Source organism: Ovis aries, chromosome 1, assembly GCF_016772045.2.
Source record: "Ovis aries strain OAR_USU_Benz2616 breed Rambouillet chromosome 1, ARS-UI_Ramb_v3.0, whole genome shotgun sequence".
In the NCBI taxonomy this organism is placed as follows: domain Eukaryota; kingdom Metazoa; phylum Chordata; class Mammalia; order Artiodactyla; family Bovidae; genus Ovis; species Ovis aries.
Genome location: NC_056054.1, coordinates 264,392,791 through 264,406,369, shown reverse-complemented (window position 1 = coordinate 264,406,369; position 13,579 = coordinate 264,392,791). Strand labels below are relative to the sequence as shown.

General features: G+C 47.5%; 1 protein-coding gene across 1 annotated transcript in view; it reads left to right on the top strand.

Moving 5' to 3' along the window:
- Positions 1-805: 805 nt before the first annotated feature.
- Positions 806-13,579, top strand: part of HSF2BP (heat shock transcription factor 2 binding protein) — an 83,902-nt gene continuing 71,128 nt past the window's right edge. Inside the window, exons 1-2 of the mRNA XM_004003373.6 lie at positions 806-873; positions 1,619-1,769. Coding sequence (XP_004003422.1) covers positions 838-873; positions 1,619-1,769 — 187 coding nt within the window. The 5' untranslated portion in view covers positions 806-837. The remainder of the gene's footprint in view (positions 874-1,618; positions 1,770-13,579) is intronic.

Sequence of the window (13,579 nt, the reverse complement as noted above, 5' to 3'; positions counted from 1 at the left end):
GAATCGCTTTGGACTCCTCGGCCGCCAGGGCTGGGTGGAGGCTGGGGAGAGAGGCTGCCCTTGGGAATTTTGGTGGGATGTTGTGGGCAGCCCCCTCGAGGGCCGCTCTGGTCTCAGCGACCGGCGACCCCCAGTGCCCGGGTCCCGGCCGCGAGGATTGAGAGCGTGAGCTTGAGGTCCTCCCGCGGGCCTGGAGGGCACGCACGCTGGGCACTTGGCCTTGTCAGCTCGCGGCCGGCTTCAGACAGGCAAAGTCCTAGTGGTATAGTAACTGGTACCTTTGAACGCATGGGCACTGTGCGAACTCAGTGGATGTGTAGGGGCAGCTGAATGGACGGGGCGATGTGTCCTAGCTTACGGTAGCCGTTTCAGTTACGTACCAGCGGACTGGACTAAGTCTCCCTATCGAGGGCAGACCTCCCGAGCAGTCTGTTGTCAGAAAGCTTTGGCCTTTGCTCATGGAGCTGGGAGCTGAGTGCGGGAGCCAGGCGGCCGGCTGCTGGTTCCTTTGAACCTGTCACCCCTTGGTCTGACATCCCTTGCCGAGCAGGAAGGGCCTTATTCGATTTATTTCACCGGACACTTAAGCGAGGGTCTCACTGTCCTTGTACTTTGCAGTTAACAAAGTTTACGAGTCTGGTTAAGCCAGAAGAGCCAACGCGGGATCCCGCCGACCCATTCTGGGTCTTTCAGCCGAGAATGCTTCGAAAACTGCGTGGCCTGAGCCTCGCGGCTCTCCGTACCTGACTCTCGGTGTGGACGCGTTCCCGCGCTTTCTGGCGTGAGGGTCAGAGGGCGCGCCGCCGCACAGGCGCAGGAGCGAAGGCCGCGGCAGTCATGAACGAGGCTGGCGGCGCTGAGGAGGCCTGTCGGGTTAGTGTGGGCATCCAGGTCTCGGCCTGTGAGCTCTAGCTGTCGCCCTCCACTCCCCCACACCGCTCCTGGGTGCCGTCCAGTGTGTTCGGGAGGGCCCTGGGCGTCGTCCGCAGACAGCATGCCTTGGGTAGGGGAAGGGAGGCTGCAACCCCTGCCTTGGAAAATTCTCCCAAATTCTCGGGTGTGCGGGTCCAGGGGGCCGCGCAGGGGGCGGTGGGCGTGCTCCTGTGACCCCCCGGGACAGGCCGGGCCTGGCCGCCCGCGAGGCCCTGCCTGCGTTGGACTTGTCAGCCTCAGGGGTGCCCAGCTGTCGAGTTCAGATCCAGGTTGTGTCCCCAGACCTGGGATTCCCGAGAGTCACCTGGCTTCCCTGTTTCCCCGTTTCCCAGGGTTGTGGTCGGTAAGAAGCAGGGCGGCCCGCAAAGGGCCTGGCGCACCCAGTACGCATTCACTCCGATGCCTTTCTCGCCTGATAGCTTGCTGCCGGAGCATTAAGAAAAAGTTGCCCGCGATTTCTTTGGCGTTATAGGGCCTTGTTTGCACTTTAAAAAAACTAGTTTACAGTGTGAAGGCTGGGGCTTGAGCTATCTGGATGTAATATACATAGAAAACAGTACATTAGGTAAAGACGGGCTTTGAAACTATTTTGAGCACACGAGGCCTTAAAGAAAAGGAAGCAAGCTGAGTTGGGCTGCTGGTCTCTGAGGAGACCTGTGATCTTGAGATCTGCTTGTTTTTCTAGCACATGGGAACTAAAGAAGAATTTGTTAAAGTCAGAAAGAAGGACCTGGAACGACTGACAACTGAAGTGATGCAAATACGGGACTTCTTACCCAGAATACTAAATGGGGAAGTATTGGAAACCTTCCAGAAATTAAAGATTGTAGAAAAAAGTGAGTCATACTTCATCTTCAGCCGTCACTGATGGTGACAGCAGTGTGTTTCAGCAGGTTTTCCTTATGTAAATAACTGGGAAGTGATTGTAAATAAACTTTAAGATACTGTTACAGTCTTTGTAATTACCTTTGGAAAAGTCAGATAAGACATAAGAAGGGGAGGGGCCCACAAATGAGTAACTTGGCTTTGTGTAGGTTCCTGTTGGAGGAAGGGTTGCCAACTTTCTGAGTATCTGTTCCCAGCTCTTTACCTTTTATCTTTGGCAGAAGGATTTTATACTTTTATTATTTAAAAGCTCTGTTCTAAAAATTAAGTCCTTTCTTGTATAAATACATATAGTCTTATACAAGATCCTCTTATGCAAAGGATCCTTTTTTGTAAAAGGATCTTGCCATTTAGTAACCTTACATGGATTCAGGTGTGTCTGTAGAGACATGCTCTCTCTCCTGTTTATTATCCTGCCTGTTTATTCTCCCTTAGGAGTCCTCAGATGCACCCTCCCTGGCCTGTGGTGTGCTCTGTGAGGTGGGCTCCTAGATTACGTGCCTCCTCCTTGCTGGTTGCCAGTGAGGACTCATTGAGAGAAGGAAGCCATGGGCAGGAGGAGTTGGGGGTGTTTCCTCGTGCTCCCTCCACAGCTGTGACCCATGCCCAGGGGCCTCCTCCACATTTCCAGCTCTTACCAGGCTGTAGGAACACTGTCCCCTCTCCTCCTTTCAGCTGGAGGGCTGCTGCCAGTCCCAGGTGCCTTACCATCCTTGTTGGGTCTCTGGCCCCTGCTCACCCTTTTGTAAGTAGTCCTTTCCATAAAGTCCACAGCAGGGCTTCTTTGTTTCCCCCTGGGACATTGCCAGGTATGCCCCCATCACTGGTTACCATAGCTCCAGGTCACTGTCGACCTCACCTGCGTTCAGCAGCCTCAGAAGAGCAGTCAGTCATCTTGTGTGCCTGTGTCTTTAGGGAAGGAGAGTGCTGATGAGCAGCTGAGGATGTTAGCCTGCTGGGTAGGTATATTTCTCACTGCAGATTAACACACTGGCATTCTGGAAAACACATCAGGAACTTCTCATGAGCTGGTTAGCATTTGGAGATTAATCCTCTGTCAAAATCAAACTAGTGGTTACAAAAGTGAGGTCCGTAACTGCATTTGTGGTGACGTGATCACAGGCAGACTTTAGGAGGTCTTGCCTCACAGCCCTTGGCCTCCCCAGCCGTGTCATCACCCCCTTTCCCATCGGTCTTCTCAGTCTGCTCTGCGGGTTCGTCGTCCTCTGCAGCAGCTGTCCAGCTAGGGGAGGCGCTCAGGCTCTCCTGCCCTCACCGCATGGCCTCTCCAAGGGCAGTCTGCACACTGGTAGCTTCAGTTGCCGTCTTGATGCCAGTGGCTCCTAGGCTTTCCTCTAGCCTCACCTCTTCTCCAGGGTCCGGGTCCTGTTTCTGACTCCTACTTGGCATTTCTTCTTACTTGTTTCACATTCACTTCAGATTCTAAGTGTTTGTCTTAGTATGATCGGCCTGTAGCCCTCAGGAAGGACCTGTGTTCTGACGAGGTCAGGTTACTGGCTGGTTGCAGTGAGGGGGACCACTCACTGTAGCAGAGGAACCGTGGGCATCCTGCCACCAGAGGAAGAGACAAGTGTTGCTCTAGGATTTGGGATGGGGCGGAGTGTAGATAGCATGTGGGTGAGGCTGTGTTCTCATGGGCTCCACGTGGAGTAGGGCTGTGTGTGAAGGGGTCAGCACTGGGTCTCACCACAGTGGCCCCAGGTCCTGTTTCCTTGGAAACTGCAAAATGTAGATAGAAGAACATGAGGTCTAGGAACCTTTATTTGAAGCCCTGCAGCCAGCTGGCTGTTCAGGCCGGGCTCCCTGTCGTAGCAACTGCCATCCCACAGGCGAGTGCGTGTGTTTCTTCCTCCTCACCAGTATAAGTCCAAACAGCAGAAGTTCTGGTAGTCCGGGGTTTTACAGGATAAAACAAACCAGCCGCCACTGAAGGAGGGGTCATCATGACAGTTTCCTCTCGCAGTGTGTCCTTGGTAGAAATATTGTTTCCTGTTAACTTGGCAGCCAGCTTTCTGTGTCTGTTCTCCAAGCCCAGCAGATTGCAGGACAGATTTTCACTTTCTCAGAGTGAGGCAGTGTTACTTTCTCACATCTGACGCATGCGATCCCTCCCCCACCCCCCGGACACTGGACTTTCCCAGCCTCCCCAGGGCACTGCCATCCAGAGACCTGGGATCTTCCTTGTTGCCCACCTCTCTTCTCACTCTTCACTCCCCTTCTACCCGCTCCCTGTCTCCCGGTGAGTCTTGTACCTTTCTCTTCATGGATGCATCAAGAATTCCTCAGCTGCCTCCACTGTCACTGCCACCACCCATGGCCAGGCCCCTGTCATTTTGCCTGAATCCCTGCTTCCCGATAGCAGTCACTCATTGCCACTCGTCAGTCCACTCTGAATACTGTAGCCTGATTGGTTTTTGACAATTCAGTTCGATTTTGTCATTCCCTTTCTTACATCACTTATCAGTGGCTTCTCCTTGCTCTTCAGATAAAGACCAAAAAAACACACCCCTACCCAAAATCTCTCCCACCTTAAACTTTAACACTGTACCACAGCTTGAAAGGCTTTGTGTTATTGGACTTAACCTCCTACCCAGACTCACTTCTTATCTAACTGCCTAACCGTTATCTGTCTTCCTGTTAGGTGCTCTCATAATATCCTGTACTTTTCCATCAGACAGTATGGTTTTAGCCCCCTCTTACAGTGTAAGTTGGTTTATTCTCTGAGTCTGGCTGATTCCTTGAGGAATCACATGAGTTGGAGCTCTGAGAACAGGTCCCTCAGAGCCTGTCCAAGGATCGCAGGGCAGCAGGAGCTGTGTAGCCAGCGCTTATCCCCCGTCTCCCTGGCCTGTGGTCCAGGGTGTGCCTCCCATCTTAACCAGTGACAAGGGCAATGTGAAGATAGGAATGGGTGCCAGCAGGGAAGAAGGAGGGGGAAGCCACGCACCTGACTTCAGGGCAGGTTTCTTCAGAGAGCAGGTGTGGGTTTTGGATGCTTTGATGCGCTCAGGCTGCACAGGCCAGCCAGGGAACTTAGGATGGTGTGATGGGTGTCAGGTCTGCCTTTCTAAGCGTAGGAGCTTAGTTTCCGATGGGAAACTGGGCAGGTAGGTGGTAGAGGCTGGAATAATCCTGCAAGGGTATTGCCTGAAAATCTTTAGAGAACAGATGAGCATCGAGGGCAGAGGCAACATTAGAAGGAAAAGGGGAAGACTTTTTAGGCTAGGATGTGGCATGTATGAAAGTCACAAATGGGAGTGAGCAGAGTTGGATGTGAGTTAAGCTCTTTTCCTGCTTGACAGGTGGAATAGAGGTTGGGGTAGTGCAGACGTCGGATATGTGAGCAGTTTATAGAAGACCAAATGATGGATTAAGTTTGAAAGGAGAGGCAGTTGGAAATGAGCACATGGAAATGACATCTAAATAGTGATCAAAAGGACATTTTCAGGGGAATGATTTTGTATCTGAGTGTAGGACATGTTGAGGACTTGGTTGGCAGATGGAGAATTAATGTAGACTGCTCGTCAAGGAAGGTCTCAACTGTACGTGAGGGTATGGACTCTGCCTTGTGACAGGATGTGAGGGGAAGTGGTTGGTCCGAGAGTAGCTGGGGGCCAAGTTCAGCGGGAGGAATCCAGGACGGAGTCCTCTGCAAGCTGCTGCTCATGAACGTCTACAACGAGGGTGGCAGCGCTCACCTCGCTGCAGGTGTCGAGGTTGAAAGTGGCATCCTCTTTGGCACGTGCTTGACCTAGGCGTGCCTAGGACGCCCTCCCTCAGGTGGAGGGGTACTGGCCGTCCGCATGACGACTGCGGGGCTTCACAGTCCTCACCACGGGTGTGGAGTTGCGCTGCGGGTGGGGCAGGGTCAGCCCTTCGGACTCCCGCGTTGCTCAAGGTCAGCTGTGCACAGTGGAAGTGAGCTCACCCTTCTCTCCCATCCCTCCCTGGCTTGTTCTTCCAGCGCTGAAGGAGTTACTACCACATCAATGTGTGTCAACAGTTTGTTTTAAACTGGGAGAGTCCTCCTATTTTTTATTTAAATAAAAGTTTGTGTAGTATGTGGTTGTTCAACCTGTAAAATAAATGGAGGGTGTATTTTGTGCATGATTATTTGAAAAATTCAGTTTCGTATCACTTATTTTTAAAATTAGTGGGTACAATGAAGGTTTTTGATGAAAACAAAAGTGTACTATTAGAGATTTTGGAAGACAGTTGTACTACTCAATGTCCTATTTCTATTTTCATGCAATTTAAAAAAAAAAATCACACTGTGTAGCTTGTGGGATTGTGGTTCCTGGTGAGTGAAAGCTCAGAGTCCTTGCCACTGGACTGCCAGGAAATTCTCTTCAGTTTCACTTTTAATTTTGGTTGTTAAGTAGCAAGAAAAAGACAAATCCCAGAGGTGAGTTGCAAATGAGAAAGCTTTTAAACAACTCACTTTGCAACATCAGGATGGTTTTCAATTAAACTGATCTTGTAGCTTGGAATCAGATACTGTGTTTCTCAATTAGGTCACAAAGTCTAATTTCTTGTCTTTCCTAGTTGACCTGTTCATTTTAGAGATGATGGAAAGGCCACTCAGCCTGTTGAAACTTCCATTGTCTTATAGAAAACACTCTCCAAATGCATTATATTGCTCTTGAGATGCTAAACAGTACACTCTGAGGACAACTTGCCACCTTAGTGGTGGTCTGTCAGAGTCATCCGAATCGTTGAATTTTACATGTTGACCCCAGGCATAAACTGCAGTCTCACTGCTGACAGTTTAAAATTTGCAACATTAGTTTTAACTTTACAGACTTCCTTGTTTAAATAAGTATGTTTAAATGTCAGCACTGTGAACCAACTTGATTTGTACATTGACTCTCAGCAGTGACAACAAAGGAGTGCAGCCATGATATCCTGAAGAGTTATTTGACTAGTTTTTTTAGCAGTGGAAAAAATTATTCTGTATCATTTAAAATCTGTACAGCAGCACCTTGCCTCTGTGAGCACAGTACAGGACCACTTGCTGTGATGGGGGTGGTGGTGTATCATTTGTGCTGTCTGGGTTTGTGTTGCAAATACCCACCAGCCATCTGTGCCAAACTGACCCAGTGCCGTTTATCGGAAAGACAGTTTTTCCCTCCTGTTCTAGTGTCTTTTGTCACGGTGGCTATTTATGTACGTACGGGTCTGAGTCTCAGTTCTTTATTAGTTTTATGGTTTATTTTAAAATTATTTTTAGATGTTAGTATTTATTAGTTTTTTGTGTTGATTTTCTACTTGGTGATGTTTTTACTCTAGCTCCCTAATAAAACTCTCTTGTTGCTTGTTTCTGGAGCATACTGATCAGAGTTTGATAAATCTACTCTCTGGATCACCTGTTGATCTGCTTATATTGTCTATTTTTCCTCTTGGTAGTCCTGGTAATTTTTATTATTATTGATTAATGAATTAAAAAAAAATGGAGTGTGTCCAGGCTCTGGAAAGTGATATTTTTCTCCAGTAAGGATTTTCCCCCCTGGCTTCTCTCAGGATGGAGTCCAAGTAGATCACTGTAACCCAGTTGGGTTGAGCTGGTTCACTGCTGGTTTCAGTCTTGGTTTGAGCTGGCCTGTTTCTAGTTCTTTCTCCCTCTTAGGGTTTTGGTTCTTCTAGGGGATCTATCTGAGAGCTTGAGTCGTTTCTCAGAGTCCTTCCGTCCAGGAGGCCCTGACCTTCATTTCTGATCTCTCCAGTGCCATGAGACTGCTGATAGCTCTATGTGGCCTCCTGGGCTCTCTCCAACCCCTCCCCCCCCCCCCCCCCCCCCCCCGCCCCCCGCCTTCCTCTGTAGCCGCTCTACCCCTTACATGCTACTGAGTACCTGTGCGGCCTCAGCTGTCTCACAGCTCTTTGCTCAATTGCCTCTGCCTGGCGAGAAGCTCTTCCTGGCCTTGCTGCTTCTGCCTGTGCTGCTTCTGAGTGTGCAGGTGCCTGGGGAAGAGCGGCTGGAGAGCTGGGCTTGCTCCTTCAGTGCACTCCCTCTCCTCTGGAGGGTCCTGGCTCTCAAGGCCTGTGTAGGGTGATGACTCAGATACTTTGAAACAGCTTTTTGTGGTTTGTTCAGATTCTACTTCCTTCTTGTTCTTGGAGGAAGATTGATCTGTTCAGTCACTGTGCTAGCTGGAAATGGAAGTTCTTCCATGTATGTTGTTATGATTTTTTAATTGTTACAAATATATTGGGATGTCATACAGAAAATACAGGCTATGGAGACATTCTAAAGATACATGACAATTAAATGCAATACCTGAAGCTAGACTCGATGCTATACCTTGAAGGAAAAAAATGCTGTAAAGGGCAGTCTTAGGTCAAATGACAAAATTCTAATGTCCATGGTAGATTAGATAAAGGTATTAATTTGTCTGAAGTTGACAATTGTTTATATTGGGTATCTAAGACAGTATCCCTATTGGAAAATATTCCCTAAGTATTCAGAAGTAAAGAACCGTGCTAATGTAACTTACCCTAAACTGGCTGAAAAATATAGTGTGTATGTGCTTGTGTATGGTCCAAATGATGAGTGAATGTGGTGAAATGTTAACTGTAGGTAAGTCTGTGTAATGGGTACATGGATATTCCTTGTATTATTTTAATCCACGCAACGTTTTGTAAGTTTGAAATTATTTCCAAATAAAACATTGTAAAAACATATAAAAAGGAAATACTAATTAAATGTTTACAGAACCATAAGCATTCCTGAGGTGCTTGGGTTCTTAGCAGTGGGGTTTGGAAAGCACTGTACTCCATGATTTCTAAAGCATTTGTGGGGTTGTTTTGAGATTAATTTCCCAGGAGTTTGATATGAATGAGAGGGGGGACCTTTGTTTCTGCTCAGAGTAGAATTATTCTAGCCCAAAAAAGTATGAACTGCAGAGAGAATCATTAGAGCATAAGATAATCATTAAAGAGTGAGTGCCGAGAAAAGATGTCTTGTTAGAGGTGTGATGACTTGTCACTGCTTTCTATCTGGCTGTGCTGGGTCTTCACTGTGACACGTGGGCTTCTCCAGGTGCAGTGTGCCAGCTTCTCTCATTGTGTCCTGGGGGCTCCAATGCAAGGCTCAGAAGCTGCCCCACAGCATGTGGGGTCCTCGTTCCCTGACCTGAGATCAAACCCAAGTCTGTTGCATTGGAAGGCAGACTCTTAACCACTAGATCAGTAGGGGAATCACCCCAAAAGAGATTTAATTTGATCAGAAGTTTATTATTAGCTTCCCTGATGGCTCAGCTGGTAAAGAACCTGCCTGTAATGTGGGAGTCCTGGGTTCAGTCCCTGGGTTGGGAAGATCCTCTGGAGAAGGGGACGGTAACCCACTCCAGTATTCTTGGCTGGAGAATCCCATAGACAGAGGCACCTGGTGACCTACAGTCCATGGGGTTGTAAAGAGTTGGACACGACCGAGTGACCAACACTTTCCTTTATTGTGGTCCAGATGAACTATTAGCAGAAGGTATCAAGTCCAAGTCCTTGTGGGAAACAGAAGACGTAAACAGAGTATTGTGAGGACAGACCAAGGCGGCCAGGTTAGGGGCACCAGCAGTTGGGAAGCAAAGGCCCAGGACCTGGAGGAGTGGGGCACTATGGCCTCCCAGAGAGCAGGCAGGTTGGCAGGACGGTGGGTGCTCAGCACAGCCAAAGCCTCAGCTGCTTGAACCTGGCAGGGGCCATGTGGTGGGGAAGCAGATGTCCCAACCTGCCTCCTGTTCTCGTTGCCTGGGGGAGGCCCACTTTCCAAATTCAACAGGAATCCATTAGCAAGGGAGGCTGGTTGCTATGGACGTTGACATCAAGCCTCTTACCTGTTGGGCCAGAGCAGGTTGGAGAGATCTGAAGGGCATATGGGGACTGTCCAGAATACATGGGATGGAAAAGAAGAAAATTGACTGTTAGGGGCTTATGGGCTGAGGAGCAGATAGCTAGCCAAGGTGGAAGCGGTAGAGACATGTAGTTGTTAAGTTGCACAGTTATGTCTGACTCTGCAACCCCAGGGACGGCAGCATGCTAGGCTCCCTTGTCCTCCACTATCTCCCAGAGCTTGCTCACATTCTTGCCCATTGAGTTGGTGATGCCATCCAACCATCTCATCCTCTGTTGCCCCCTTCTTCTCCAATTTCGTATCAGGTGGCCTCTGCATCAGTCCTTCCAATGAATATTCAGGGTTGATTTCCTTTAGGGTTGACTGGTTTGATATGCTTGCTGTCCAAGGGACTCTCAAGAGTCTTCTCTAGCACCACAATTTGAAAGCATTAATTCTTCAGCAATCAGCCTTATTTATGGTCCAATTGTCACATCTGTATATGACTACTGGAGAAACCATCAGTTCAGTTCAGTTGCTCAGTCATGTCCGATTCTTTGCGACCCCGTGAATCGCAGCACGCCAGGCCTCCCTGTCCATCACCAACTCCCGGAGTTCACTCAAACTCATGTTCATTGAGTTGGTGATGCCATCCAGCCATCTCATCCTCTGTCGTCCCCTTCCCCTCCTGCCCCCAGTCTCTCCCAGCATCAGGGTCTTTTCCAGTGAGTCAATTCTTCGCCTGAGGTGGCCAAAGTATTGGAGTTTCAGCTTCAGCATCAGTCCTTCCAATGAACACCCAGGACTGATCTCCTTTAGGATGGAGTGGTTGGATCTCCTTGCAGTCCAAGGGACTCTCAAGAGTCTTCTCCAACACCACAATTCAAAAGCATCAATTCTTCGGCGCTCAGCTTTCTTCACAGTCCAACTCTCACATCCATACATGACCACTGGAAATACCATAGCCTTGACTAGATGGACCTTTGTTGGCAAAGAAATGTCTCGGCTCTTTAATATGCTGTCTGGGTTGGTCATAACTTTCCTTCCAAGGAGTAAGCGTCTTTTAATTTCATGGCTGCAGTCACCATCTGCAGTGATTTTGGAGCCCCCCCCAAAATAAAGTCAGCCACTGTTTCCACTGTTTCCCCATCTATTTCCCATGAAGTGATGGGACCAGATGCCATGATCTTAGTTTTCTGAATGTTGAGCTTTAAGCCAATTTTTTCACTCTCTCACTTTCATCAAGAGGCTTTTTAGTTCTTCTTCACTTTCTGCCATAAGAGTGGTGTCACCTGCATATCTGAGGTTATTGATATTTCTCCTGGCATTCTTGATTCCAGGTTGTGCTTCTTCCAGCCCAGCGTTTCTCATGATGTACTCTGCATAGAAGTTAAATAAGCAGGGTGACAATATACTCCTTTTCTTATTTGGAACCAGTCTGTTGTTCCATGTCCAGTTCTAACTGGACAGTCCTGTGGCCACTGCTGAGTTTTCCAAATTTGTTGGCATATTGAGTGCAGCCCTTTCAGTATTTGAAATAGCTCAACTGGAATTCCATCACCTCCACTAGCTTTGTTCATAGTGATGCTTTCTAAGGCCCACTTGACTTCACATTCCAGGATGTCTGGCTCTAGGTGAGTGATCACATCATCATGATTATCTGGGTCATGAAGCTCTTATTAGTACAGCTCTTCTGTGTATTCTTGCCACCTCTTCTTAATATCTTCTGCTTCTGTTAGGTCCAGACCATTTCTGTCCTTTATTGAGCCCATCTTTGCATGAAATGTTCCCTTGGTATCTCTCATTTTCTTGAAGAGATTCTAGTCTTTCCCATTCTGTTCTTTTCCTCTATTTCTTTGCATTGATTGCTGAGGAAGGCTTCCTTATCTCTCTTTGGTATTCTTTGGAACTCTGCATTCAGATGCTTATATCTTTCCTTTTCTCCTTTGCTTTTCACTTCTCTTCTTTTCACAGCTATTTGTAAGGCCTCCTCAGACACCCATTTTGCTTTTCTGCATTTCTTTTCCATGGGGATCATCTTGATCCCTGTCTCCTGTGCAATGTCACGAACCTCATTCCATAGTTCATCAGGCACTCTGTCTGTCAGATCTAGTCCCTTAAATCTATTTCTCACTTCCACTGTATAATCATAAGGATTTGATTTAGGTCATACCTGAATGGTCTAGCGGTTTTCTCCACTTTCTTCAATTTAAGTCTGAATTTGGCAATAAGCAGTTCATGATCTGAGCCACAGTCAGCTCCTGGTCTTGTTTTTGCTGACTATATAGAGCTTCTCCATCTTTGGCTGCAAAGAATATAATCAATCTGATTTCGGTGTTGACCATCTGGTGATGTCCATGTGTAGAGTCTTCTCTTGTGTTGTTGGAAGGAGTGTTTGTTATGACCAGTGCGTTCTCTTGGGAAAACTCTATTAGTCTTTGCCCTGCTTCATTCCGCATTCCAAGGCCAAATTTTCCTGTTACTCCAGGTGTTTCTTGACTTCCTACTTTTGCATTCCAGTCCCCTGTAATGAAAAGAACATCTTTTTGGGGTGTTAGTTCTAAAAGGTCTTGTAGGTCTTCATAGAACCATTCAACTTCAGCTTCTTCAGCGTTACTGGTTGGGGCATAGGCTTGGATCACCATGATATTGAATGGTTTGCCTTGGAAATGAACAGAGATCATTCTGTCATTTTGAGATTGCATCCAGGTCCTGCATTTCGGACTGTTTTGTTGACCATGATGGCTACTCCATTTCTTCTAAGGGATTCCTGCCTGCAGTAGTAGATATAATGGTCATCTGAGTCAAATTCACCCATCCCAGTCCTTTTTAGTTCACTGATTCCTAGAATGTCGACGTTCATTCTTGCCATCTCTTGTTGGCCACTTCCAGTTTGCCTCGATTCATAACATTCCAGGTTCCTATGCAATATTGCTCTTTATAGCATCGGACTTTGCTTCTATCAGCAGTCACATCCACAACTGGGTATTGTTTTTGCTTTGGTTCCATCCCTTCATTCTTTCTGGGGTTATTTCTCCACTGACGTCCAGTAGCCTATTGGGCACCTACAGACCCGGGGAGTTGCCCTTTCAGTATCCTATCATTTTGCCTTGTCATACTGTTCATGGGGTTCTCAAGGCAAGAATACTGAAGTGGTTTGCCATTCCCTCCTCCAGTGGACCACTTTCTGTCAGGCCTCTCCACCATGACCCGCCTGTCTTGCGTGGCCCCACACGGCATGGCTTAGTTTCAGTGAGTTAGACGAGGCTGTGGTCCGTGTGATCAGATTGGCTAGTTTTCTGTGATTATGGTTTCAGTGTGTGTGCCCTCTGATGCCCTCTCGCAACACCTACCGTCTTACTTGTAGATTTGACTACACAGACCTTCGCTGGCAAAATGCTATTTCTGCTTTTTAATATGCTGTCTAGGTTTGTCATAGCTTTTCTTCCAAGGAACAAGCATCTTTTAATTTCATGGCTGCAGTTACTGTCTGCAGTGATTTTGGAGCCCAAGAAAATAAAATCTGTCACTGTTTCCACTTTTTCCCCATCTACTTGCCATGAAGTGATGGATGCCATGGTCTTAGATTTTTGAATGTTGTTCAGGAGTTTTAAGCTGGCTTTTTTTCACTCTCCTCTTTCACCTTCATCAAGAGGCTCTTTAGTTCCTCTCTGCTTTCAGATCACTCCTAACTACCCAGTTGTTAACATACTTTATGCTAATAAATGAAAAGCAAAAGTCCCTAACTCTTTGCTTAGGGAAACACTTTATCAGAATTCATTTGAATTCAACCAGATTGATCTTAGTTTTTTTGTGATAGAATTAAGTTGATATTCAATCAGGTAGGTATTCATTGTATGCTGGCTATTTGTTAAGCTCCGCTAGGTGACCTGGGAATATACACAGGATAAAGTC